This window comes from Podarcis muralis, chromosome 11, assembly GCF_964188315.1.
Source record: "Podarcis muralis chromosome 11, rPodMur119.hap1.1, whole genome shotgun sequence".
NCBI classification, from domain to species: Eukaryota; Metazoa; Chordata; class Lepidosauria; order Squamata; family Lacertidae; genus Podarcis; species Podarcis muralis.
Genome location: NC_135665.1, coordinates 3511798 through 3537268, shown reverse-complemented (window position 1 = coordinate 3537268; position 25471 = coordinate 3511798). Strand labels below are relative to the sequence as shown.

General features: G+C 42.3%; 1 protein-coding gene across 1 annotated transcript in view; it reads right to left on the bottom strand.

Moving 5' to 3' along the window:
* Nucleotides 1-25471, bottom strand: part of RORB (RAR related orphan receptor B) — a 144212-nt gene that overhangs the window by 23943 nt on the left and 94798 nt on the right. The window contains exons 2-4 of the mRNA XM_028749099.2: nt 21392-21477; nt 18376-18517; nt 10976-11377 (exon numbers count right to left, since the gene is read on the bottom strand). Coding sequence (XP_028604932.1) covers nt 10976-11377; nt 18376-18517; nt 21392-21477 — 630 coding nt within the window. The remainder of the gene's footprint in view (nt 1-10975; nt 11378-18375; nt 18518-21391; nt 21478-25471) is intronic.

The following is a 25471-nucleotide window of genomic DNA, read 5'->3' as shown; positions in this document are numbered from 1 at the left end:
TGGTAGGCAATGGAATATAAGGATTGCATGTGCCTATTTGATTTCAGTGGAAACTTCAGAGCTCAAGTTGCTTTTCAGAGTACAGTGGAACCTCGATTTATGTATGGCTCTACTTACGTACGATTCCAGTTGCAACCTTCAGTAGGTGCTTCGACTTATGAACTTGCCTCTAGATACGAACAGAGGCCTTGCTGGCAGCCCGGAGCTTGCCCTGGGGCCTCTGCGGCTGGAGAGAGGCCTCTGGTTTGCCGGAGCTCAGTCCGCCGGCTGTGGAGCACTTGTTTTTGTGACTGTCTGGCACCCACTTCAGCTACTGGTTGATTGTGTGACTGCATAAATGGATAAAAGCCGCACCCCCCCCATCCAAACAATGACTACTGTATCATCAGTGCCCGTAAGAAAAAACATAAATGTTAATTTTTTTTCCATCTACAATACTGTCTTATTTATTTTATAGTACAGTACATTGATTATTGCCTTCATTTTATGGATCTATGGTCTCATTAGACAGTAAAATCCGTGTTAAATTGCTGTTTTAGGGGGTGTTTTTCATTGTCTAGAATGGATCAATTCACTTTTCCATTACTTTCTATGGAAAAGTGCAGCTCTACTTACGTATGTTACTAGTTAGGACCGGACCTCCGGAACGGATTATGGTTGTAAGTAGAGCTTCCACTGTATATTGAATAGCATAATATCTGTTGGGGGAAGAGGAGGTGATAGCAGGGAGCTTTTGGTTTTTTTGTTTTGCCTCTTTCTACTCTTGATCTGGACAGAAGTGCTTTTACAAAATAAAAATGGAGAAGTAGCTTCTGGATTTTTTATGGTCAAGCATCTGAAGAATGAAATCCACTTAACAGTAGCATGCACCTTAACCATTAAAAAAAATTACTCGGATCCTCATGAAAACTAAGGAAATTATTGCACTACCCAAGCAAAACATGTTGATTTCCAATCCAGTGGGAAAGTTGTATTGTTTCCTTACTGCTTTCACCTTGTTCTGTTATTATTTGCACTCTCACACCCTACAGATTGAGAATAATAGTTCATGCATTTGATGAAGTAGATTGATGTCCACCAAAGCTTTAGTGTAATAAATCTTTTATAGCACAATTCATGTCTTTTCAGAAGTAAGTCCTATTGAATTCATTGCTGCTTACTCGGATAAATTGGGTTAGGATTGCATCCTTAAAGTTGCCACAGGTCTGTTTCATTTTTACTGCAAGAGATGTAACACAGATCCCCTTCTGGAATTTATTTGCACCTCATTTAAGTGACCAACATTGCCCTTCCTAGTATATGCAGCAGATGAAACAGATTCTAATCCCAAATATTATGTCCAATAAGGAAAACACCATTCTGAAACAGCAAATGCTACTTTGGGTAATTTTTGTTATGTTCTTGGAAACATTCTCCCTCTCACACTTGCAGGCTCCCCCAGCTTAATATTTCAGGAATATTCTAAAAAGAAAGTCATATCAAGCCTGTATCAAAAACATTTTTATTTGCACACTCCCTTTCTGTACCACCAAGTTCTTATTTACTGCCACAAATGCAGGAGAAAACAGCAGCAATAACAACCCACCCAACGCATCCCAAACGTTAGACAAGAGGAGTGGGACACTAAGACTTGGAAAAAGAAACCATAAATATACTTGAGAATATATATGGGATGGGGCATGTCAGCATCAAAATGTTCCCCTGACAGGGGGATCTTGAAATGATTCCAATCTCTCTCTCACACACAATTTGTGCTCTAAATGTGGACTCAGACCTTATCCTCTTGTCCCTTAGTAGTTATTTTTAAAGTGGTGACCACAGAAATTATAGGCTTGTTGCTTGCTTCCCACATTAAAAAATATATATTATTGTATTTATATCCCACCTTTTCACCCAAGGAACTCAGTGTGGTGTACATGGTTCCCTCCTTATTTAATCCCTGTGAAGTAGGCTAGGCTGAGAGGCAGTGACTGGCCCAAGGTCAGCCAGTGAGCGTCATGTGAGGATTTGAACCCTGGTCTCCCAGATCCTGGTCCAACACTCCAACCACTACACCACACTCCGTTGCCACATGCATGCTTGGCATGCTATCACCTGCCCACTTCTCTGTTACTTCTGCCTTCATGGGCTAAATGGCACAGGCTCAGCTTCTCACAGGCAACTGGCTGGCAGCCCTCCTTGTTTCTTTCTCTGCTTCCACTCTCTCTTGGATGGGAAAATGTGTTGCCATAAATGTCAATTGTAGCTTTTGTGTTACTTATTGCCTACAAATATTGAAAAATGAGAAAGGGTTTGCTTCTCATGAAGCCCATGGGAAGAACACACATTTTGTCTCTTGGCTTCCACCAGGGACAAAAGCTTGTTGTTTTGTAAATGAAAGCAAGGAATTCAGCCCAGGTAATGGTCTAAAGAGGCACTGGCTGGCTTGGATAGACTCCCGGTGAAACCTGGTGAGCTGGGAAATATGGAGAGCCTGTGTTGGATGGTGCAGGCAGGGCCTGGATGGGGCTCAAACCCTCCCAACATGAATGTGCACAGGTTTATACAGAGACCTCTCCAAATTCTATCCTTTGCCCTCTTATGGGGTAAGCCCTGCTAAAGACTTCCATAATGACTGTGGAAGGATTGCCCATTCCCCTTGATTGTCCAGAACAATGTCTTCCTATAACCATAGAGGGAATGTTTGGTGCTTTCCATTTTCTGTTCAGTTACCCGTTTCTAGCTCATATTCTCTTTTCCCTTCTGCTATGAGTGGTGGGTTTTCTTCAGTTAGTTCTCTCTGGATAGCAAGTTCTCTTGCAGTCAGAGTTTCCTTAGAATCTCAAGCATGAATTTATGATTAGGGAAATTCTTTCATTTCTCTGGAAAAGGGATGCCTCGGGTGATTATCAGAAGAAGCCCCCTCCCCAGCCACCGCCTCCTCCTCCTCTTGTTTGCAAATTCTTCTAGCAACAATTTTTATTTCAAGGATGCCTCAAACATTGTAAACAATTATTTTCTGCAACGTAAGAATTTGGGATGGACAGATCTGTCAGTTTTGGTTTCTCTCTGTTTCTCATTTTTCTAATTTTAAATTCATATTTCCATATTTTTGCAGCATTTTGTGATTTTTTAAAAGACCCTCAAGAAAAATAGAGTGCAATTTAGTGTGAATTTCCCCTAATAAGCACATTGTTGTAGGCAGTTTTGACTAATTTCCTCTAATATGCATTTCAATGCAGACTTTTCTCACAGATGCATTTCTGTACACCTGATATACTTGAACAACCGCATTGCAAAATGCAGAAAAGTACAAATTTTGAAGGATACCTGGATTTCAGTTCACATATTGGTTTGAGAGGTGCAAATTAGGTAGTTTCTCAGTGGGCAATGATTGGCAGAGCCAACTTTTTCTAGTTTTCTCCCCATCTTCTTTCCTGCTGAGCTGCACAAGGGAATAACTGAGGCCACAGTCACATCATACATTTAAAGCACCATTATATGACTGTAATAGTCATGGCTCCCCCAAAGGACCCTGCAAGTTGTGGTTTGTTTTGGGTGCCGAGAATTGTTAGGAGACCCCCTTTTCCCTCACAGAGCTACCATTCCCCAAGTGGTTCAACAATTAGTCCCTCTTCCCAGGCAAACCTGGGGGTTGTAGCTCTGTGAAGGAAAAGGGGGTCTTCTAACAACTTTCAGCACCCTTAGCAAACTACAGTTCCCTGAGTTCTTACGGGAGACGTAACTGCTTCAAGTGACACGATAGGGCTTCACGATCCGGTTGTGGCCTCTGAGTAAGGAAGACGAAGGTGACAAGCTGTGCCCTTCCCTGGACAGATTGTAAGCAGGCAGAGCTGACTAAAGTCAGGCTGATGTGGTCACACCAACATGAAACAAAAATAGATGCAACTTTCAGTGGTGGAAAATAATGACTTGTAAAATATACACAGGTTTTCTAGTAAACATATGGTACAAGAAACCTCTGCGACATGTTTCCCATACTTTAGCAAAGCAGAGAAATATGTATTTCTCAGCAGTAATGGGAGAGTCAAATGCAGATATTGGACATGTGTTTTGGAAAATTCTGTACCTGTGATTCACATAAAATATGCCCATTTTCTAACTACTTTCAAAAATGAGCAGGACAATATCACTTCTGAAATGGCCCTAATCAAAATGGTGCCCTCCATGGTGAATTACAACTTCATTTTAGGAGCTGATGGGACAAGCAGCCCAACTTCTTCAGACCTGGGGCCCACTGCTATCACCAAGCTTCAATATGGGATTCACTTCTCTCTTCTCTCTCTCTCTCTCTCTCTCTCTCTCTCTCTCTCTCTCTCTCTCTCCAACCCTCCCTTCTTCCCTTCTATAATCTTTCACTTCTATAACCATTTTTTATCCTTCTATAAACCAAGGTCCATTCATTTGATATCAGTAACTCAATATCAGCATATAATACATTTTAGAAAATATGCAAGTAAGTAAATATCAAACCGTCTTATGTAAAGCTCTAAGGGTCAAAAATCAAATAATGTAGTCTGCCAATTTTAAAATACCTTTGGCTCCAAGCCATTGCTAAAAGGTAAATGTACCCATGTCCCAGTGATCTCTTGTGCCAATCCTAGGAGATTCCTCAGAGTTGATAGAACAGCTTGGGAGTTCTGTGCGGCTGTTTTTTGTCTTTCTTTTTAAACACCTCTAAAAACAAGGTGAGTGTGCTTGCATATACATTTCTTTGTAATGATGATGATGATATTTGTATACAGTGGTACCTCGGGTTAAAGACGCTTCAGGTTACAGACGCTTCAGGTTACAGATTCCGCTAACCCAGAAATAGAGCTTCAGGTTAAGAACTTTGCTTCAAGATGAGAACAGAAATCATGCTCTGGTGGCGCGGCGGCAGCAGGAGCCGCCATTAGCTAAAGTGGTGCTTCAGGTTAAGAACAGTTTCAGGTTAAGTATGGACCTCCGGAATGAATTAAGTACTTAACCCGAGGTACCACTGTACCGCCCTTCATCCAAAGATCACAGGGTAGTTCACAACATAATAAAATACTGCTGAATATGTTGAGCTAAATATTTTGACATTTTTAATCTATTTGTGTGTGTGTTTTATTATAGTAGCAGTGATGCATCACACTGGAGCAGGACTAATTATCCTGGCTGCTTCACAGAAACATTTTTATGAGAAAATTGCCCCCTCTCCTTCCCAATCTTTTGCCCTCAAAATGATGTGGCATAAACAAAACATGAAGTGGATGGGGGGGGGGGGGCTCCAGCTCACTGCAGGCAGATGGTGTCTTCCACTCCCACTTGGAACACTCACTGCCGTTCCAAACAAAAAGGAGGATATTTGAAAGGCTTTGGCACTAGTGTAAATTGATTAAACCTCAATTAGGAACACTGCCAAGGGCCATCATTTGTCAATTTTATAGTGACCTTATTAGATGGCCCAGAACATATGATGAACTGGATTAATTTATAGCAGGGATGCACAGCGTAAATCACTCTACTGTTTACTAGGAACCTTTTTCTTACCCAAGAATAGCATGGCTATGTTAACTACAAAAGTTTTTTTCTTTTTCTTTTTTCAATTTTATCACTGTGCTCTTTTTAATTCATTCTATACTGGTACCCGTTTCTTTTTCTCTCTTCACTCCAAAACACACATTTTTTTAAAAAATTCTGTTCATCTTCCTTCCTTTCCCCCCTCTACTTCATCCTGTGCTCTGTTGTATCACAGCCCAGCCCAGTCCACTCGCTTCTCGCTTTCTCTCTGCACCACCAGACATGTCTGTAACCCTCTCTGAGCTTCTCTCTCTTTCGCTTTCCCTTTCCCTCCAGGTCTCTCTACAGCCTCATTTTCCCTTTTGTAGCTCATCACATTCTCCTTTCCTTCTACCACCCCAGAAAGCTGCAGCTCCACTTCTATTCCTCCTCTTTTTTCTTTCCTTCTCCCATGGATTTCTTTGCAGCCTCATTACTCTCAGCTATTCCTGAGATAGCACATGTGTCTCTATTTTTCTCTCTGCACCTCACTGCCAGTGGAGGCTTGTCTGCTAGAGCAAATGGGGCACTGCCCTACCAATTGCTGCCTGCTCTCAGCCAGCCCCCATCTGCCTTCTTACTTACTCACACCCAGCCTAGGGGGTGGTGCTGCCTGACAGCTTCTTGCTCCTCTGTAGAACTTGTCACGGAGCGGACGGGGCAAATATAGAATTAGTTGACTCTGCCTGTTGTTAGCTCTGCTCCGCCTCTTGTTGACATCTCTGCCTTCCTCCTTACCAGTCCAATGAGCACCAGCCACCTTTACTCTTTCTCCATCCCACAATTTTTCAGCATGCTGACTTTGGTGGCAATAGCATAAACAGCCTTCAACACCCGAACATAAATGACTTTCACCCTCCCAGCATAAACAACCTTCAATACACACCAGAGAAATAATGTTATAACCCTTTTAATACAACCAACCAGAAGCAGTGAAGCCACATTGCTAACTTTTAAAATGCAAAACCCGCCTAATCAACACTTCCCCAAACAATATATGAACTGAAACTCATCTAACCTTCAAAATTTGGAGTTTTCTGAATTTTGTGAAGCGGTTCCCTGACCCGAAACTGTTTATAAAAATGAATATATTGGGGAAACTGTGCATAGCAACGCTTATATTAATGAAAATAACATACAAAATGGCATTAGGGAAATTCATTGCAAACATTTGACTATTACACAAAGCTGCATACAAAAATGTGTACATTAAAGAGAAACCTGCAATAAAATGCTGATGAATTTTCATGAGGACTTTTTAAAGAAATCACAAATCAACATGGAAATGTGGTGAAGTGAATGTAATACTGTGAAAAAAGCACAAACAGAGAAAGGGCTAGATTTAGGGTTTGATTTGTGCATCCTGCCGACGGGGCAGTACAAGAGAGGCTGTTGAGAGAGAACAGTATGGCATACGCACTTTTTAAAGTGAGTGCCTTTTGTAGGACTTTTCAGACAAAACCCCCAAACCCTAACAATTTAAACTTAGGGGAGTTTAGAAGAGGGGGAAATATGTGCCGTTTTCAGGAGTGAACATTTAATAATGTTTAACAGTAATTTCTGAGATGGTAGAAATTAGTAGATGGTAGATACTGTGGGAGAACTTCATTTAACATTGCTTTATTTGACTTTAAATTTTGTTTTAGAAATGCAGAGGAAATCAAGTAATTTTTTGTATTGTAATTTACAAGGCTTCATTCCAAGGATTGCTGAGAGCACTTAAGACTGTAATCATATACATGCTTTACTTGGGAATAATTCCTTTGGTACTAAGTGAGAACCAATTCTGAATAAATGGTCTAAGCACAGTTTAGCATAGGCAGTAATATAGTTTACAGGGGGAGGGGGGAATGCCCCCCTTTGAATTTGTTTAGGCATGGTGTCAAAATAATTATTGAATATGATTAGAACTTTTAAATAGATACCCTGTTATTTGATTGCATCTCAATTGCATCTGCCTAGGCTCTTGCTATAGTAGTAGTTAAATTACTCACTAGATGGCAATATTGATCCATATAAATATAGTTGAGATGCATACACAGGATCTTTAAAGGAAGAGTAGAGTAATTAAAAATGATTTTCTATGTGGGATCTTAAAAAGTAGTTGTGGGGAAGAAAGATAAAAGGAACAGTAGCACAAGGAGTCCCTAGATGAATCAGTTTGTGTGCAACGAAGAAATCTGGGTTGAAAGAAATTGCATAAAAGGGGGTGTATTCTGTAGCTAATTTATCAATGTCTAGTAAACACATTCAAACACGGGACGAGCTACTGCCTTGGGTAAATTCAGCAGAGTCCGAAGCAGTGACATTTGCATAGCACCCAACAAGCACCTCTAAACTGCAATCATAAACTGGCTTAAACTCCCACAGGGCATCCAGCCCTGGGAACAGGCTAGGGATCTCTAATATAGCCTTTTAGCAAAAATTCTCAAGCTTCCTTGTAGGAAAAAAGTTTCCATACCATTTCAAATCAGCATAAGAAATTGGGGGGTTTCAATGAAAACAAAGACAAGGTATGTTTCAGTATAGAAGTATATGCCACCCTGAGCCCTGTTTAATACATCTGGGGAACTTTTCCACTTAGATGAATGTGTGGTATCTTTGGAAAACAAATTGTGTTGTGTAAAACTCACACTAGGATTTCCAATTCCTGTTCTAAAAGAGTCCCTGTGAATTTTTAAAGACAACAGAGCAAGGAGTAACTTGGCATCTATGGGGTGCAGCTTTTTAGCAGCACACCTGCTAACCTTTTCTTTGTCAAGCCAAGGCACAGGATTCCCCATTTGCTCAGGACCTGGCAATACTAGAACAAGCTTGGATTGGCAGACTTGCTTTAAAGGCAGCACAAGTAATCTGCATAGAGTGCTGAGCATTCAAGGCTTTTATGCAGCTTTAAAGCAAAAGGAAGCATTGTTCAGTTTTGCAAGGAGCTAAGCGCTATGATCCCAATCTGGAAAATGTGGTTAGAACCTTTTCAACCCTCAATCATGCTTTCTCATGGGATGGCCTGGGACCTAACAGGGTAGCTATTGTATTCTCCACCCCCTCCCAATCACTGACTCATACTTTGTTTATCACTAATGCAACTAGATCAAACGGATTTTAATATCACATTTCCCTTTTTAAAATGTTGCAATTATTACATGTTTTGGTTGGATTAGGACCAAGTCTGCCATTTCCAGGGGGGCTCCCTCCAATTGATACCATATTTTTATTTGTACATTTTTATTTATCTTCATGCCAGGCAATGTCTTGCTTAAATTTCTGCATACCAGGCTGCTGTTAATGGCACAAAAGCAAAGACAGAAAAATGGTGGCAACCCCTCCTGTTCATGGTCAATTTCTAGGAAGGGAGGTATGTACTGAGGAGGTTGTTTAGAAGACATGCCTGATGACCTGGAAGTCTTACCAGATGCAAAGGAGAACAGGGATACATCTGAGTGAATAATTAATCTTTAGCTTTTGTACCTCCTCCTAGGGGTGTTGGAGAATATGGATGAAAGTGGAAAAGGAAGCAGACATTGCTTCAGTTTGAATGTTTGTCTGTGGTCAGGAATGCAAATTAGTCAAGCAAATGAAATAGGCAATTATTTTTTACATTGTTTCAGTTTCCTGTTGAAATGAATGTGAGTTACATAAGTTACATAAATAGTTACATTAAATAATGGACAGGGAGATTAATAACTTAGTATTTGGCAGAAAGTGAACTGCAGCATGACAGAAACAGCACTGATTGCAACAAACACAGGTCAATATGGAAATCGCTGTCTTCTTAGTACCTTAAAGGTAAAGGGACCCCTGACCATTAGGTCCAGTCATGGCTGACTCTGGGGTTGCGGCGCTCATCTCGCTTTATTGGCCAAGGGAGCCGGCATACAGCTTCCAAGTCATGTGGCCAGCATGACTAAGCCGCAAACCAGAGCAGTGCATGGAAATGCTGTTTACCTATTTATCTACTTGCACTTTGATGTGCTTTCAAACTGCTAGGTTGGCAGGAGCAATGGGAGCTCACCCCGTCATGGGGATCTGAAACGCCGACCTTCTGATTGGCAAGTCCTAGGCTCTTTAGTTTAACCCACAGCGCCACCCGCGTCCCTTCTTAGTACCTTTCTGACCCTTATCTCTGTAGGAAAGAGCTCAGAAACTGGACTGCATTGCCAACTTCTAGGGAACAGGAAAGACACGAGATCCACAGAAGGACTGGCTAAACCAAACCTGAATTCATTTCCAGTGCTTTCTAACCCTTTTTTCTCCCTCTAAAGGAAAGAAGCTGGTTCATGGGCTGCATCACCAACGCCACAGCCCATAAAACATGGTCTTCCTCTTCCCTCAACGTATTATATTTTAAAGTTCAAACTAATTAAATCCCCTTTTCCATGGCTGCGCACTGCATGGTTTTGTCTGTGGCAATCCATACTGGCTGAACAGTCTTTCTTCCCTGGTGGACTTGCCTGACAGCACCTTTATACAACTTCTATGGCCAGGTCAAGACTTCTCATTCCTTCAGTTTCTTAGCACTTTTGGGAGTGGAATATTTAGGTTCTTTTGGCTTTTTAATATATGTACACTTTTAATATATATATTTAATTATATGTACACTGCTTTCAGCCTTTTAAGGAAAGGTGCTGAAGAACTAAATATTTCAGCTGTTGCCTTGGTGTCTTGGACATTTCAATGAACTCTTCTGTGGCCGCTGGTTTGTATGCATTACCCTTAAATGAAAGGGACTTTAAGGGAGGATAAGTTTAAAAAATACAAGAGAAACTCTGCCATAGATATCAGTGCAATATGCATCACCTGAAAGCAAGGTAAACAACTGGTTGGTTTCTGTAATTAAAACACTTCTTATGGGTATGAACCAAACATTGCTCACCAGGAAAACATCACTTTTCTTGCTATGCAAGACACCTAACAACAAGGTTATCAATCATCACCATCAAAGTTGGATAAATGATACCCTAACACATGAAACAACATCTTCCAAAGAGTTTACAAAGACAGTATGAACCCATCTATTCGAGATGCAGTTTTACTGGTATAAATCCAGAGTGTTCAGTGCAAGATCAAACAATGATGTTGTGCATTGTAATTAATTTAAGAGTGAGTTCTATTAATGATCCACCTTCAGAGCTCTTTGTTGACAAGAATGTGTATAGTTGTCAAAAAGATCATTAAAGCCCTCCTGATAATGAGCTCGTTTGATACAAGCTCCCTATTTAGTAATTATCACTTGATTGATTCATCAGTGGCTCTGGTGTTTCAGCTTCATAAACAGATCATGAATTGCTCCATTTACGCAATGTAAACATTTTAGAATTCTGTTAACTGAATCCACAACAAACCCAGTCATACATATGCCTCAGGACCAATCCATTCCAAAGGAAACTGCACGGTTAGAAATACAAGCACACAGAGTCATTATGAGAGGTTAAAGGTAGACTTTTCTTACCTATTTCTGCCACGGTTATCCCAGGAGCTAATTGCCCATTGTTGCAAGAGCTATAGGTAAACAAGTTTGGTACTGAAGTGAGGTCATAGATAGGTTCCTGCTTGATCTGTTTGATTCCAGTCATGTCTAAGCCAGACTGGTCTGGGGAGGGCTGGGCAGAATCCACATTGTAATAGCCTTCGGACTTTGGCAGGTCAATGACGTGCCCGTTTGAATAAGTGCCACCAGTTTCATTGTTTAGGTTGCTCAAGCCATTGGTGATGCTGTTGCTGTAGACTCGGGCCAAGGCTTCAGCCTCGCCACTTTGCTGCTGCCGTTGCTCCTGCAGTCGCTGTTGATGCTTCTGTACCTCTGCGTACAAGCTGTCCCTCTGCTTTTTGGACATTCTTCCAAACTTTACAGCTGAAACAAATCAACCAAAAAAACCCAGGCATTATTGGTGGTGGTGCTGACCTTTAAAGCCCTAAACGGCCTCGGCCCAGTATACCCGAAGGAGCATCTCCACCCCCATTGTTCTGCCCAGACACTGAAGTCCAACTCCAAGGGCCTTCTGGCAGTTCCCTTGCTGTGAGAAGTGAGATTACAGAGAACCTGACAGAGGGCCTTCTCGGTAGTCACGCCAGCCCTGTGGAATGGCCCCCGCAGATGTCAAAGAGATCAACAACTATATGACTTTCAGAAGACTCTAGTTTGGCTGATTACATTACATAACTAGTATCCAGTATTAAGATCACTTTACTGTAATTTACTCTCTGTGGAGCCTCCTTTGAAGAGCAACCAGAACCTACAATTGGGCCAGAATGCAGCACCCAGCCTCCTAGCTGGGGGTGGGGTGGGGGGAGTGAGGCTTTCACAGGCTGGTCCTTAAAGAGCTTCCCAGTTTGTTTCAAAATCCTAAAGCTCTGTGTTCAGAGTATCTGAAGATGCTCCTTTTACTAAATCATATGTGTTTTGAACTGCTACTGGAAATATTTCAAAATATTTATGTTTCTGTTTACACTGCAGCAGGTTATCTTCTGCTTTAAAAGACAAAATTGTGCTCTTTCATTTAAATATATTTTTGTTAGCTCTGGTGACGAAAGGTAGAATATAATTTTAAAAACACACACACATTTGTCTATCTCTATTTTCATTTCTGAAATGATGGAGGAGACTCGATATGGTAAGATCTGCTTTGATCTCATGGGGGCAGTTGAACCATATGATACCGTCATCACAAAATGGCAACCCGTTGTTCTCTTACATGTGCACCTGCTGCTACATTTTTGACAGACAAAAGCCTTAGGGTGTAGCCTGTGATCCTTACCCCAGTCACTTACACCAAAGTAAGTCCCGCTGAAACCAATAGGACCTGTTTCCAAGTAAATGTGCCAAGCAGCCAACATCCTGCTGTGAATAATGAGCAGGCCTGCTATTTCTTTTTCATCTCTCCATGTTCACCAAAGAGCAAACCAGTGCTCTATAAAAATGTACAGCCTTCAGATTTGTATCCTGTGTGATTTATCAATTTTCCCCAAACCTTTAATCTGTGCACTAACAGGATTAGTACCTTCTGAAGATAACAAGCCCTAAAGCCCTATTATCACAACCTGTCAACGTGGCTGTTATCTTCACACACTTATTTTGAAGGGAAAAAGAGAGAGAATGTTACAGGTTACAGTTAAGGCCTAGGGGGAAATAACAGACTTGAAGGTAAACACTCTATAGGAATGGCATTTCTTCCAAAGAAGCAACATATTCATGGATTACTTTCCAGATATACATTTGCAACATATAATCTTAAAGTGCTAAATGTGTTCATTCCTCCTGAGATGAAAGAAGAAGAAATTGTGTTTCCATCGGAATAAGTCAATGTCATAATTCAAAGGCATCTCTCCATCATTTGCAAAAGGCAAAGAGACCATTGTACAGTGGCCAATGAAGTTAATCCAATTATTGCTAAGTGGTTTTTTTTTTTTGCAAAAGGCAAAGCAAGAGTAAGGTTTTCATGACCCTTTTTTCTAGTTTGATGCACTCTTGACAGCTGTGCTCTGTAGAGTAGGGCACATGGGCACCCTACATAGTCTGGAACCCTCTTGCATTGGCAGGACAGATGAGCGCTGCACCTGAAGAGCGCTGCATTCTTTGCTGCAACTGAAAGTTCCCAACGCCTAAAATGAACTCTGAGTGGACAAAGAAACCTGGTGCCGGCAGGGCTGGGCTTGAAGGATGTAACAAACACAAGACAAGTATATTGAGATCAAAACAGGCCACAGTTTTATTGACTTCAGATGGCAGTAGGTTTTGGTGTAGGCATTAGGCGTGTATCCTGAATCATCCAAGCCACTGCTGGTTGATTGCTTGGCAGGGTCGATCTTGAGTTAGGTGTTGCCCTATGACATACATCAAATCAAGGTGACCCCTCCAAGTTCACCACCTCAGGCAGGTGCTATGGCCCATCGGCCCCCAGTCTGGACATCCAGACAAATGAACCAGCCCTGGACCCCATTAATGGGGTACCCCATATTTTGGAGGGGTGTGGCTCTCTCCCTCCTGACTAAGGATCCAACCCTTATCTACTAGCAAGTTGTGACAATTACTATGAGGAAGAAAACCCCCCAGAAAGGGCCAATTTGCCCGGAGGAATGTTTTCATAGCAAGGCCCTAAGCATGACCTGCCCCCTCAACTTTTTGCAGAGGAAAACATGCTGTAAGGGGTGGGAGGGTGGGAGATCCAACCCTGACTGAGCCACTGCGGACAACTGTGGCCCCATTTTAAACCTGGGGAACAGACCTGGTTGAAGTCCAATGGGGAAGTCTGCCTTTAGGTCCACTACCTAGGTCCCACCCATCAGGTTGGACCACTCACAGGTAGGCCCTGTCAGAGGCCACAGCTGGTGAGGGAGGACATGACGCCCCCCCCCCCCACTGGCCATGTGGGAATCAGAAGCCACCTCTGCCTGGCGGCTAGCAGCCCTGAGCCGCAACTGCGGCTCCCGTTGAAAATGACATGAGAGTCCTTCTGCTTCAAATGTTGCTTGATTTGAAGTGAACATTCTCTGCCATGTCTTTATGGATGAATGTAAAACTGTCTAATAATGACTGCTTCTTGGGCTGTATGTGCACCAAATTCAGTTTTCTGGTGATCAAGAAGTAATGTGACAAACTTCCTTCACAATGCTATGGATTCTGAGCTTACAAATGTCTTCCTTTCATACTTTTCTAGCAATTACCGTATTTTGGGCCACATGCATCCTCTATTGAATCCTGCTGGGTGGCCCTGATGTACCTTAACCAAGTGCATATTGACCCCCCATTTTAGGGAAGAGGTGTACAAGTATCATATTTCAGGCTTTTTTCTACTAGCAATATAAGTGTCTTGTAATATAAGCATTATGGGCTACATGGTTTGTAGCTCATCAGAAAGTACTCTAACAATTTCAATACCGCATGTGAGCTCAAATATATTTATATGTTTTGTCTCTGCTCCCAAGTCTCAAAGCAGCTTAAAATAACAAAACAAAAAAAGCCATATAAAACCACCCACTTCATCAAGCAAAAGAATTGTCACAAATCGCCGTAACAACTGCTGCTTCCGAAATTACTCCTAAAAATGCAGCAAAGGCATGTGCTATGTAATGTGGTATAGTAGACCTATCTTTGGAAGAGGTTCCAGAATCTGTGATTTACAACAGCAAAGGCTCAGCTCCAGATGTGCACAGACAATTTATATAATTCATGGAACACATATTGAAGCAAGTGCTGAGCAGTTAATCAAAAGACCCATAGTGGTACCAAATGGAAAAGGTGCTACCTATGGTATTCTGGACCAACCATACAATAGGGCACTTAGGTAATATGGGTGGCAGTCAGTCAAATTTTACTCAGAGCAGATCCATTGAAATCAAAGAAGTTAGGAGCATTAATTTCAATAGGACTACTTTGAGCAAAACTTAGTTAGTTTTGGGTGGGACTCATCACCTATAAAGAATGTAGACACATAAAACTATGGGTGGCTTTTATTTTACTTTTTAACTTTTTCTCTTTGTACATTTATTAATAGGACAAGTGGTCCAATTAGGTGATCTTTAACTTTGGACTTCATGGACTTCTGGAGGTCTCGATCCCTTTTGGATGAAAATGTGTATTAATTCACTTTGAAATGTGGCAAGGCAGCCCTGCTGCACTGGGGCCCCTCCTAGGAACGGGGAAAACTGACTTATGTCAGAGACCATTGCTCCATCTTGCTCACTACTGTCTACACGGACTGGCGCAGCTTCCCAGGATTTCAGGTAGCCCTACCTGCCGACAGTGGCGGAGGAAGGGGGTGCGGGGGGGGGTGTGCGGTTTGCCCCAGGTGTCATCACTGAGGGGGGTGACAAAATGAGCTTAAAAAATTGGGCATACTTTTTAGGAGTGATGTGGTGGCTTAGGCGCCTGCAGGTTCTGTGCTGCCTAAAACTGCCGACTGCCTCTCCCTCAGCCGCCCTACAGCTGAGAGGGAGGTGGCGGAGAGGCTCGCCCCGCCCCCATGGGCACGGATTGCCCCGCCCCGGCTGCAGGACATGCCCCCACACAGGCACCTGAGCAGCTAGCTCCGCCGCTGCCTGCAGGGGGCAGACATTGATCCCGGGATTTCCGCCTGCAAACATTTGCTCTATCCCTGCGCTCTGGCCCTTCTCCTGTTATTCTGCTGAGTGGGCCCTGGACTGCATCTCTGAAGTTCTGCCCTGCTGGCACCTCTGAACAGGACTACTATCAGCATCAAGTATGATAAACTACTGAGGTAAAACTGTTCCACATTTCCTTTTGGCAAAACACAAAATCTCAGGAGAAGACTATTTTAAATCCTCTGGAACCTTCCATTTCATTGTCTCCATATGAATGGCTAAACTATAAAGGCCACAAAGATTGACAAGTATCGTGGGGTGAGCAATTCTGCCTTCCTGACTAAATAATAGAAAAGGCTTTCAAACTTTTGGAAGCTCTTGGACAGGTCAAGGGCACAGTACTAGCAGCTGTATTCGAAGACCTGTATGAGCCGACATCAAAACCCTAAAGGGCAGAGAGGAGACGCTCCTTTAATGCCAATACTTTTAACACAATTTCAATAACCTTTCAGCAAAAATGAGGGCTTATGAAAGAAGATCGTTGAACTTTAACATCCAAGAAGTTGCACTGAGTTTAGAAGACAAACTTCATTAACCTTCCTGTGCTTGTTTTGCCACGAATTTTCATGAACTCACAATGAATTACCATAACCATAACAAAACCACTTGGCCAGTAAAATACCATGTGCTAAACATATTTTAAAAATCTAACTTTAAAGTAAACATAAACCACTTATCTCATTCTAAGCTATTCAAAGGATCATTTTATTTTACACTAACTAAAAAAAACTTTTGTTGTCTAGAGGTGAGGGAAAGTGATGGGATAAAAGCATGGCTGAAAGATTCTAAAGGGATGTTGCATCCGAGAATGGGAAATGAGACAAGAGCCAAATAATTCTGCCTTACTTGCTACTGGTGCTTGAATCCTACAGCCCTGGTGGAGTTGTGCAGCTCAACAAGTCAGAAACAAAATCATGAACATTCAATGTGTTCACTGTGCCAGATCTGCCTTGCAAGAAAAATGAACGGCACCAGCAAGAGGAACGGGCCCTTTTTATTATATTTCAACCCAGTGCTTCCCCCCCCCCCAAAAAAAAAATATGTTTAGGGGTACTCTCATTTTGACTCAAGAAAATCACCATTTTGTAGTTCAAATCAGGAAAAATAAATACAGTAAATGGACAAAAGTACAAAGGTTCACTAAATGTTTAGAGGTATGCTTACCCCTGCGTTCCCCCCAGAAAAAGCACTGTTTCAACCTATAGCATATCCTGCCCTCCCTACCTTATCTCTACTGGGCCTGTGAAATGCAAGGCCTCTGAGCTAGGATTCTTTACTACCGTATTTGGTTTTCTCTCTTTTTTTTATTGCATCAGATTCATCTAAGGAATATCCAATCTGAACATGTAATAACACAGATTTCCATTTTATTACTATTGCTTTCAACACCTACACCTGTAATCTAAAAGCTTACATGTAATATTTTAAGAGCAGTAACAAGCACTGTTTCTGCATGGCGCTGTTTAGGCAGAGAGCCTTCTCGGTAGTGGCACCCACCCTGTGGAATGCCCTCCCATTAGATGTCAAACAGATATCTATGACTTTTAGAAGACATCTGAAGGCAGCCCTGTATAGGGAAGTTTTTAATATTTGATGCTTTATGGTGTTTTTATATTTTGCTGGAAGCCGCCCAGAGACCTGTGCCCACCAACATCCTTGCAGCTGCATGTTGAGGGGATGGATGTCTGCAGCCGGGAGCTGAGTGTACTCAAGGATCTTCCATGCTACAGACACACAGCCCCAAATTGTGGTGGCTTGTCAGGCGCTCAGTGGGACCTACAAATGTGCCCTCATTATCCTCCATCCTGCCACACATAGGTTCCAACTCCTATGGGCTGAGGTGTCATCAGCCCTCTCTATGTTGTTTAACAGGGGTTCACCCTACCCTGAAATATTGAGGGGGTGGAGGAGGCCGAGTGCCAAGTGGAGTGCTGCCTTGCGCTACCCCGCCGGGGCAGGGCTGCCTTCTCCTCCCGCCACAACTGTGGGGCTCTTGGGAGAAGTGACTGTGGCGATCACAGTTCAGGTGGATCTGCAAGTGGCCAGCCCTCCTACAGCCAGGGTGCTCTGCTGCAGTGCTCCGTTGCTGCCACTACCACCAACTGCAGCTGCTGTGGCAGATGTATTGGCAGCTCCCACTCCAGCCACAGCCCAGCTGGCAGGAAGCTCATCTGGTCTTCCACCAAGCTTGGTGGGCTGGGCCTGGGTCCTAGCCTCCTCCTGGCTTCATATGCCTGTGTGACGTCACAGGTATGTGATGCTATTTCAGCCCTTGATGTGTCCAAACTGAGGCAGTCAGTTATACGGCTGCTCTTGGCCAGAGGTTTAGCTAGCCACTCAGGAGCCTGGAGCGTCGCATGAGCCCTCCGCCCGGGGTGGGGCAAGCCGGAGCAGGGCGGGCTACATCGAGCCTGGCCACTGCCTCCCCCTCAGCTGTAGGGTGGCTGAGGGAGAGATGCCTCAAGCTATGCAGACTCTCCTCCACCCACCGACTCTTTACAGAATTGTGGCCCAATACTTATTATTTATTCTTTTGCAAATTGTCCACTAGCAATATCAAACCATTTTATCACCCTTCATCTTAGTCTTTTCTCCAATAGACACCTCATCAAACATCAAAATGCCTTAGGTTTTGGGAACAGCCACGGTCTCTGTTACAGAGCAGCAAGATGCCTCTCTGTCGGGAGTGAAAAGCAGAGCGCAATGAGTTTCAAAGGATTGATCTGTGGAAGCAGGAAGCAAGCTCTTTACCATCTCGAGACATTCCTAGGGCAAGACACTTCTGCAGTCGGCAGTGTTGGCAACGGTTTCTGTTGGTTCTGTCAATTAAGCAGTTTCTTTGCCTTGGGCAGGAGTATGAGGCATTGTTCTGTTGACTCCTCCTAAAGAATCCCTGGGGGGGGGGGGGAGAGAGAGAGAGAGCTTGATTCAATGACATTGTGTAACGTACTTTCTAAATGCTGCTTTTGCGATGTGCAAGAAAAGTCATAAAGATAATGAAAATCATCATGAGATTCTCTTTGCGTACCAACCTCTAGAGCCAGAGTGGTATCTATTTATCTTATATTAATTTCTCAAACCCTCAGTGAGTGAGAGACTTCCCCTGCGTGCAAAGAAAGGTTCCAGCGGATTGAGCGGAAGAGACTAATAGTGGGTCAGGAAGGTCGTTTCTGCATGTGCCATAGAGGGAACTCCATACCCAATCAAAGTAAAAGTTAGGGAGGAACCCTGACATAGTTCCCTCTGTAATATCACCACCAGCACCATCAATTTCATAGAATTGTAGAATTGGAAGGGGTCCTGAGGATCATCTAGTCCACCCCCCTGCAATGCATGAATCTGCAGCTGTTCCATTCAGGGATCGAACCTGCAACCTTGGCATTATCAGCACCACAGTACAACCAACATACCCTGCCTTTTCCCCTGACTAGACTCAAGGCAGCTTGCAGATAAAAACAAGAACACTAAAAACAGAAAAAAATTAATAATTAAAATACAATTGAACATCAATAGATTTAAATAGATATACATATATAAAATCTGTTTAAAACATATCAATAATTACAATTGAAATGAAAGCTGGTACTTTGCCCCCTCCCCTCCCCACCCCATCAGGGTTGCAGCAGAAGAGATTAGGCTAATTGATCTGATACTTTTAAAACCAGTTCAAAAACAATAGGGTTAAACCTGCTTGAAGTGGGAGAGCTTCTCCTTATCTCCATGAGCTGTCTCCATGCAGCAGGGCTGAGGGGGATCATCTGCCCACAAGGCACACACAAAGGTAGCCATTAATGCTAATCACATCTAAACAGGACTGAGCCTTGGAGCAGCACTGGCTGGTTCAACTGTCTCTGAAGGCCAGGAACTCCTTTTCTGCTCAAAGCCAGATTTGCTCCTGATCGTCTTTATGCTGGGTTTTAAATGATTGTATCAATCAGGCTAATCCAGCGCTATGACCATCACAAATCACAGCAGCATCAGGATGGGAATTGTTTCAGTTCTGATGGTGCTGGCAGATGGCCAAATGTACATTTTAAAGGAAGGGCATGTTTCGTGCATGGTCTGTCCTCCTCAGCATCTCCAATGAGGATGAGAAATGTTGTTTGGCCAGGATACTTGAGAATGGCTGCCAGGCAACTTCCATGGATCACTGGTCAATATAAGACACCTTTATTCAAAGCGTTTTGGGGGTTTGGCTATCGTTTTCAAAGAGAGTGAATCCATATATTTATCATAATAGTTGGACGGACTTGAAACTCTTGCTTAGCAATGCAATCCTAGGCAAAAGGACGTCTCAGGCAAGTGCAGACAGCAGCCTCCCACAACCTGGTGATCTCTGGATGTTTTGGGCCACGACTGCCATGAGCCCCAGCGAGCTTGGGCAATGGTCCATAGGTGGGAGCTGCAGTCCAGAATTCCTGGAGGGTGTCTAAGACAGCAGCCTAAGTCTCTGTTCTAAGCTTGAGCTGGATGGTACTGAAATCCTTTTTGATGTACCTAAACATATTTTCTTTCTCCATATGATCCCTAGGGAGGTGAGGAGGCCCCGCCTGCCCTGTGTCCGTCCCAGGCTGCACAGCTTCTATTCTGCAGGGTGTCTGATAGAAAACATATTATTTGTCTCACTATTTGCTATGGTGACATTTACATAATTAATTGCACAATTAATCAGTTTATTATTATATGACTCCACACCATTCGTTTCAGTGAATGAAAATTGGATATTCCACAATGCAAATTGGAAAAAATGTCCTCAGGTATATATCATTGTGTAGCATTTGCAGACACAAACAGTTGCAGAAAATACCAATCATATATGCTGGATTGATTTCTATTCTGGACATTGGATGAATAAGCAAACATTGACAGTTTCCGATGTCTTTTCTGTTTTCATCAGAATTTTTTGACATCACTAATGATCATTAATAAAGCCTTACATACCGGTATTTTAAAAATGTTTTTCACATACCTCTTTGGGCTAATTGTGAGGAAGTGCATATAGCTAGCTGTACAGGGACTCTTAATGTGGGAACCTGCTGCTTCCTCCACTTATTCATATAAAGGCCTGGTTCACACAACGTGGTAAACCAGACTTTGATTGTGTGGACTCCCAGAGAAGAGCTCACAAAATCTTCCCCAGTTCCTTTTGCTCCAATACTGTGCTGAGCTAAGCCACAGAGCTGACAGACCCTCTGTGTCCCTATTTTCCAGGGACGTCTCTGATTTGGAGAAGTTGTCCCAGTTTCTTATTTGATCCCAGAATGTCCTACTTTTCCTTAGGATGTCCCTATTTTCATCGAAGAAATGTTGGAGGGTATGAGCTGAGCATGTCTCCAGATTTGGTTTTGTGATTAAGCTCTCTCCTCATGAATAACAACCTGCAACCTGGAAGTTCCCTGACAGAATTTATTTCACGTTAACTAGGAGAAAGTGGAGGATCCATGTAAATTTAAAACATTTTTAATTAGGAAACTTCTATACTGAACTATCAGTGTTTAGTTCAAATAGTTGCTAGTACAGATAATTCCAAAATTCAAACACAGCAGCATTTAGAGTATAATTTCATTGCTAAGTCAAGAAGGCAACGTCAAGAAGGCGATATTTTGTACAAAATATTGGTCCTTATTGAAAGCATATATGACAGCTTATAATTATAGAAATGACGAAAACTAGCACAGAATACAGATCTCTCTCTCTCTCTCTCTCTCTCTCTCTCTCTCTCTCTCTCTCTCACACACACACACACACACACACACACGTCTCATACCTTGCAGCCTTCACATGTGATGACTCCATAGTGTATTCCAGAAGACTTGTCACCACAAATTTTGCATGGTATCACTTCAATTTGTGCTAGAAAAGAAACAAAGAATTAGTGCATGCTTGACAATACAATTTTCTCTCTTTCTTCCTTAATTTTGCATCATGGAAGAGACAGATGGACAAGCCCTTTTCCTGCCTAGCCATAACAAGTGACTGTGAAATTGTATCCTACACTGATGTAAGTTCTCAAACCTTTCATATAGTTTGGTTTTAATGAGCTCACATTATCAAGCTACTCCCATTCCCCTTGAGAGGGTGCTCCACAGATTTCACCCTGAATTTACTTATCATGACATTAAGTCAGACTTCTCCTTTTGTTAATTATACCTCATGAAAATCCATTCTTCTCCTCTACAAATTAGTCTTTCGCTTCTCATCAGCCTTCTAATAATTTTGCAGGCAGTGATCTTGACCTCTCCCACACCCTTGGATAATGTACTGTGTAATAACAAGTCCTCAATTGCTCTTGACACGGTGCAGTTCATATCATATGATCACAAATACAAACCGTAGTTATCTAAAATTTTCATGAAACTCCATATGACTGATAGAGGCAACAAGGCATTCATTGTTTCCATAAGCATCTACAGATTGGTGCATCCAAAGAGCAAGACTGACTGCATTTTGAAAGCTAGGGAGATCCCATTTCCCCCATCCTTTATCTCTCAATAAGTACCAGATCACATATTGGTTTTCAATGTGGTAAACGCCTCATTTTACCACATAATCACATAGTGAATGTTATATATCTGGCCATAAAGTAATTCATGTGAACCACACAGCTATGGTGAACTTATTTCTTTATTTCAGCCAATTACCAGTATTTATGGTGAACATAGTTTTTACAAAGAGAGTAAAACAGGAAGTATCTCTATAAAGTAAGGGACAATTTAAACCATGGGTGGAGAAACTGAACTACAGCCCCACCCCCCAACCACTGGTCATACTGGGAGGTTGGTCCTGCAACTTCCAGTGGGCCACAGATTTGAAGGAAAGCTGTGAATGTATGGAACTGTCTCCAGATTTTTGGGTGGGGGGAAATATGCAATGAGGTGAAAAGGCTCACCACGTACAGATTTCACCATGCCAATAAGTTATATACATGTCAGCTCTAAGGACTGTCAGTTGAACACATTCAGAGATATGGATCAAGAACCCTTCTGTATATCAGAAAGAAATCTCAAGATGCCCGGCTTTACAGTCAAGCAAACTGGCTGTTCTACAAAAAGTGCACATAAAAAAGCTAATTATGTTTTACAAAATACATCACAATTTAAGCATGATGTATGATGAGAGTTTATGACTAAGTAAAATTATTTAGCAGTGATTACTTTGGGGCTATTCAATATGCCACAGCCACAAATGATTTATATGAAGATGTTGTATAGAAATGAACAATTTCACTACAAACAAATGAATTACAAGCTGGTTTCCAGAAGACAGCTATTCACAGATTCCTTGGGAAACAAGCAGCTTTTTCACTTGTTCATGCAACACATGTTCCAGGCATCAGAAATACTCTTGGGATGCAGAATTTGTAGAGTATTGTGCAAATGGGTAGAACAAGCTCTAGCACATTGCATCTAGGAGCAGAAAGTCTGTTTCCTCCAGAGAAGCAACAGAGGGAAGTGTGTGGATACAGAATGGAGCCCTGGTAATCTCTGTGGTCCAGCAGCTTCTGCAAGAGCTCTTGGAACGTGCTTTTCAAACTGCACCATGCATGGATTGAGACACCAAAAATGCCTGATAACATGATATATGATATGTTTCAAGAACTGCTATTTTGGGGAGCTGAGCTGAGAATTTCTGAAAAACATGTAATTTTTGTAAAACGCTTACAATTTTTTTTTAAGCACACAAACCCAGAACATTTGTTCATATGCCTGCTGAGAGTATCACGTTGAGATGCAAAGAATGGTACAACTAGGTTAATGCGTGCAAGGGTGTGTTAGGCTTGCGTTTCTTACATAGCAGCCTCACTTGTGATATCACAAGCAGCTTTGGCAATGGCAGAACTTTCAAAAGCAGATTGTGATCTGGCTTTTGGAAAATAGGAAGGCGAAGGCTGATGACCAGAGGACAGAGAATCAAACGGACCTCTGGGTGTGGCCAAACCCTTGGGTGTACTTAAATAAATTATCAAGATTTTGGATTACAGTAATTTATTCTGTATTGCTTTAATCTGTCCAGATTATCTTCACTACACAGCACTAACATAGGAGTACCAATGCATGGATTTGTTTGTTTTTTTAAAAATAATGAATGACAAATGCCAGAAAAGCTACCTACCCCAATCACAATGCATCACCATTTTGTGAAGATTTTCTATGTTTATCTTTTTAAAAAATAAGACAGACACTGAATGGGCACTCCTACATTCCTGCTCTGGAGCACACATCTAGCCACAATTCTTCTGCAGCTTTTCATTTTAAAAAAAGAATGAATAACACAGTATCATGGCTATACTGAAGCCGCACTACTCTCCTCCCCAGTCTGTGAGATAGGTTTATCACTTTGACTAATTCTGTGAAAGGAAACAGAAACTGACCATGCAATATGAAACATGCACATACAGTGGTACCTCGGGTTACAAACACCTCAGGTTACAAACACTTCAGGTTACAGACTCCGCTAACCCGGAAGTAGTACCCCGGGTTAAAAACTTTACCTCAGGATGAGAACAGAAATCGCGTGGCAGCAGTGGGAGGCCCCATAAGCTAAAGTGGTACCTCAGGTTAAGAACAGTTTCAGGTTAAGAATGGACCTCAGGAACAAATTAAGTTCGTAACCACTGTATTTTTTTAAAAGCTCCTCAGGCCTGGTTTGCATACTGGACAGAACTGCTAAATTCCTTCCAAGTGCTTGTTAGGATTGCAGGACTCACTGCACTATGTTTGCAGTGTGCATTCATGCTTCCCGCTCAAATACTATCTCCACATGACTGTGGGACTGAGGCTGCATTCACATGGCAGTTTATTCCATTTCTTTCCTTAGTTCCCTCAATTTCTGCATGATATTTAAGCTTTCACGTGACGCAAAAGCCACTATCAGAAAATGAATTACATGTAGTGCATGTTTGCACTCATCTTCATGTTTTTTGATTCCAATAAAATATCGGTCTACAGCTCCCTTAACCTTGAAAATTGCGGGAGTAAGTGACAAAATTTTGGGCAATAGACTGGAATCCAGTTCTTTCCTTCTGTTTTCATTGGGGAATCATGGGGGGGACAGAAGCATGCGCAGAAAGCAAGGGAAAGTAGTGACATTGCCCAATATGTCAGTTGTTTCACACCATGCCCCTGGTGTGAATGAAATTTAGCAGGACACGGTCATATTGGTCAAAAAGGCACAATTCCATAACACAAAAGGTACTGCAGTGTGGAAGGAACAATAGAAAATGTGACAGGTGCACTAGCATTATAATCAGGAAAAATAATGAAGTTTTCCTAATGTCTAAATACACCCTGAGTGAACTCAAAGACAGCAAACAGAAGAGAAGGAAATTGATGGTAACGCCACTTGTGACCCTTTTTAAGGAAGGGTATATCAGGTGAAAGTGTAAGAGAAGCAGCCTTTCTAGATGTCAACATCTTACAGTGCTTGTCAAGTATTATGGTGCACAGCCAAGTGCTCTAGCAGAATGCACATCGCTGCAGGAAAGCTGCCAATGAAGTTTATATGCTTCCAGCTGCCATTGCCCCCATTCTCTCAGTTCTAAGGTTGAGCCACTTGGGTTTTGTGATGAACTGTAACAACAGCTGGAGTTCCTTCTCTTGCTTGAACAGTCAGGTCTCCCTACCCACCGCCATCTAGTGGCTATGTGCCAAACACCACACCAACCGTGTGAACTGAGGGACAAGGTTTGGCTGATGCTCCCTCCTACACAGCTCTGACAGCAGTTAACTGGAAATGCTGGAACAGTTGCATTTCTCATCCTTCCAGTTAAAGCCACTTGGACGTACCTAATGCTGTGCAGGACAAATGGCTCCGGATTCTTTCCATAACTAATAAAAAAGAGGGGGAA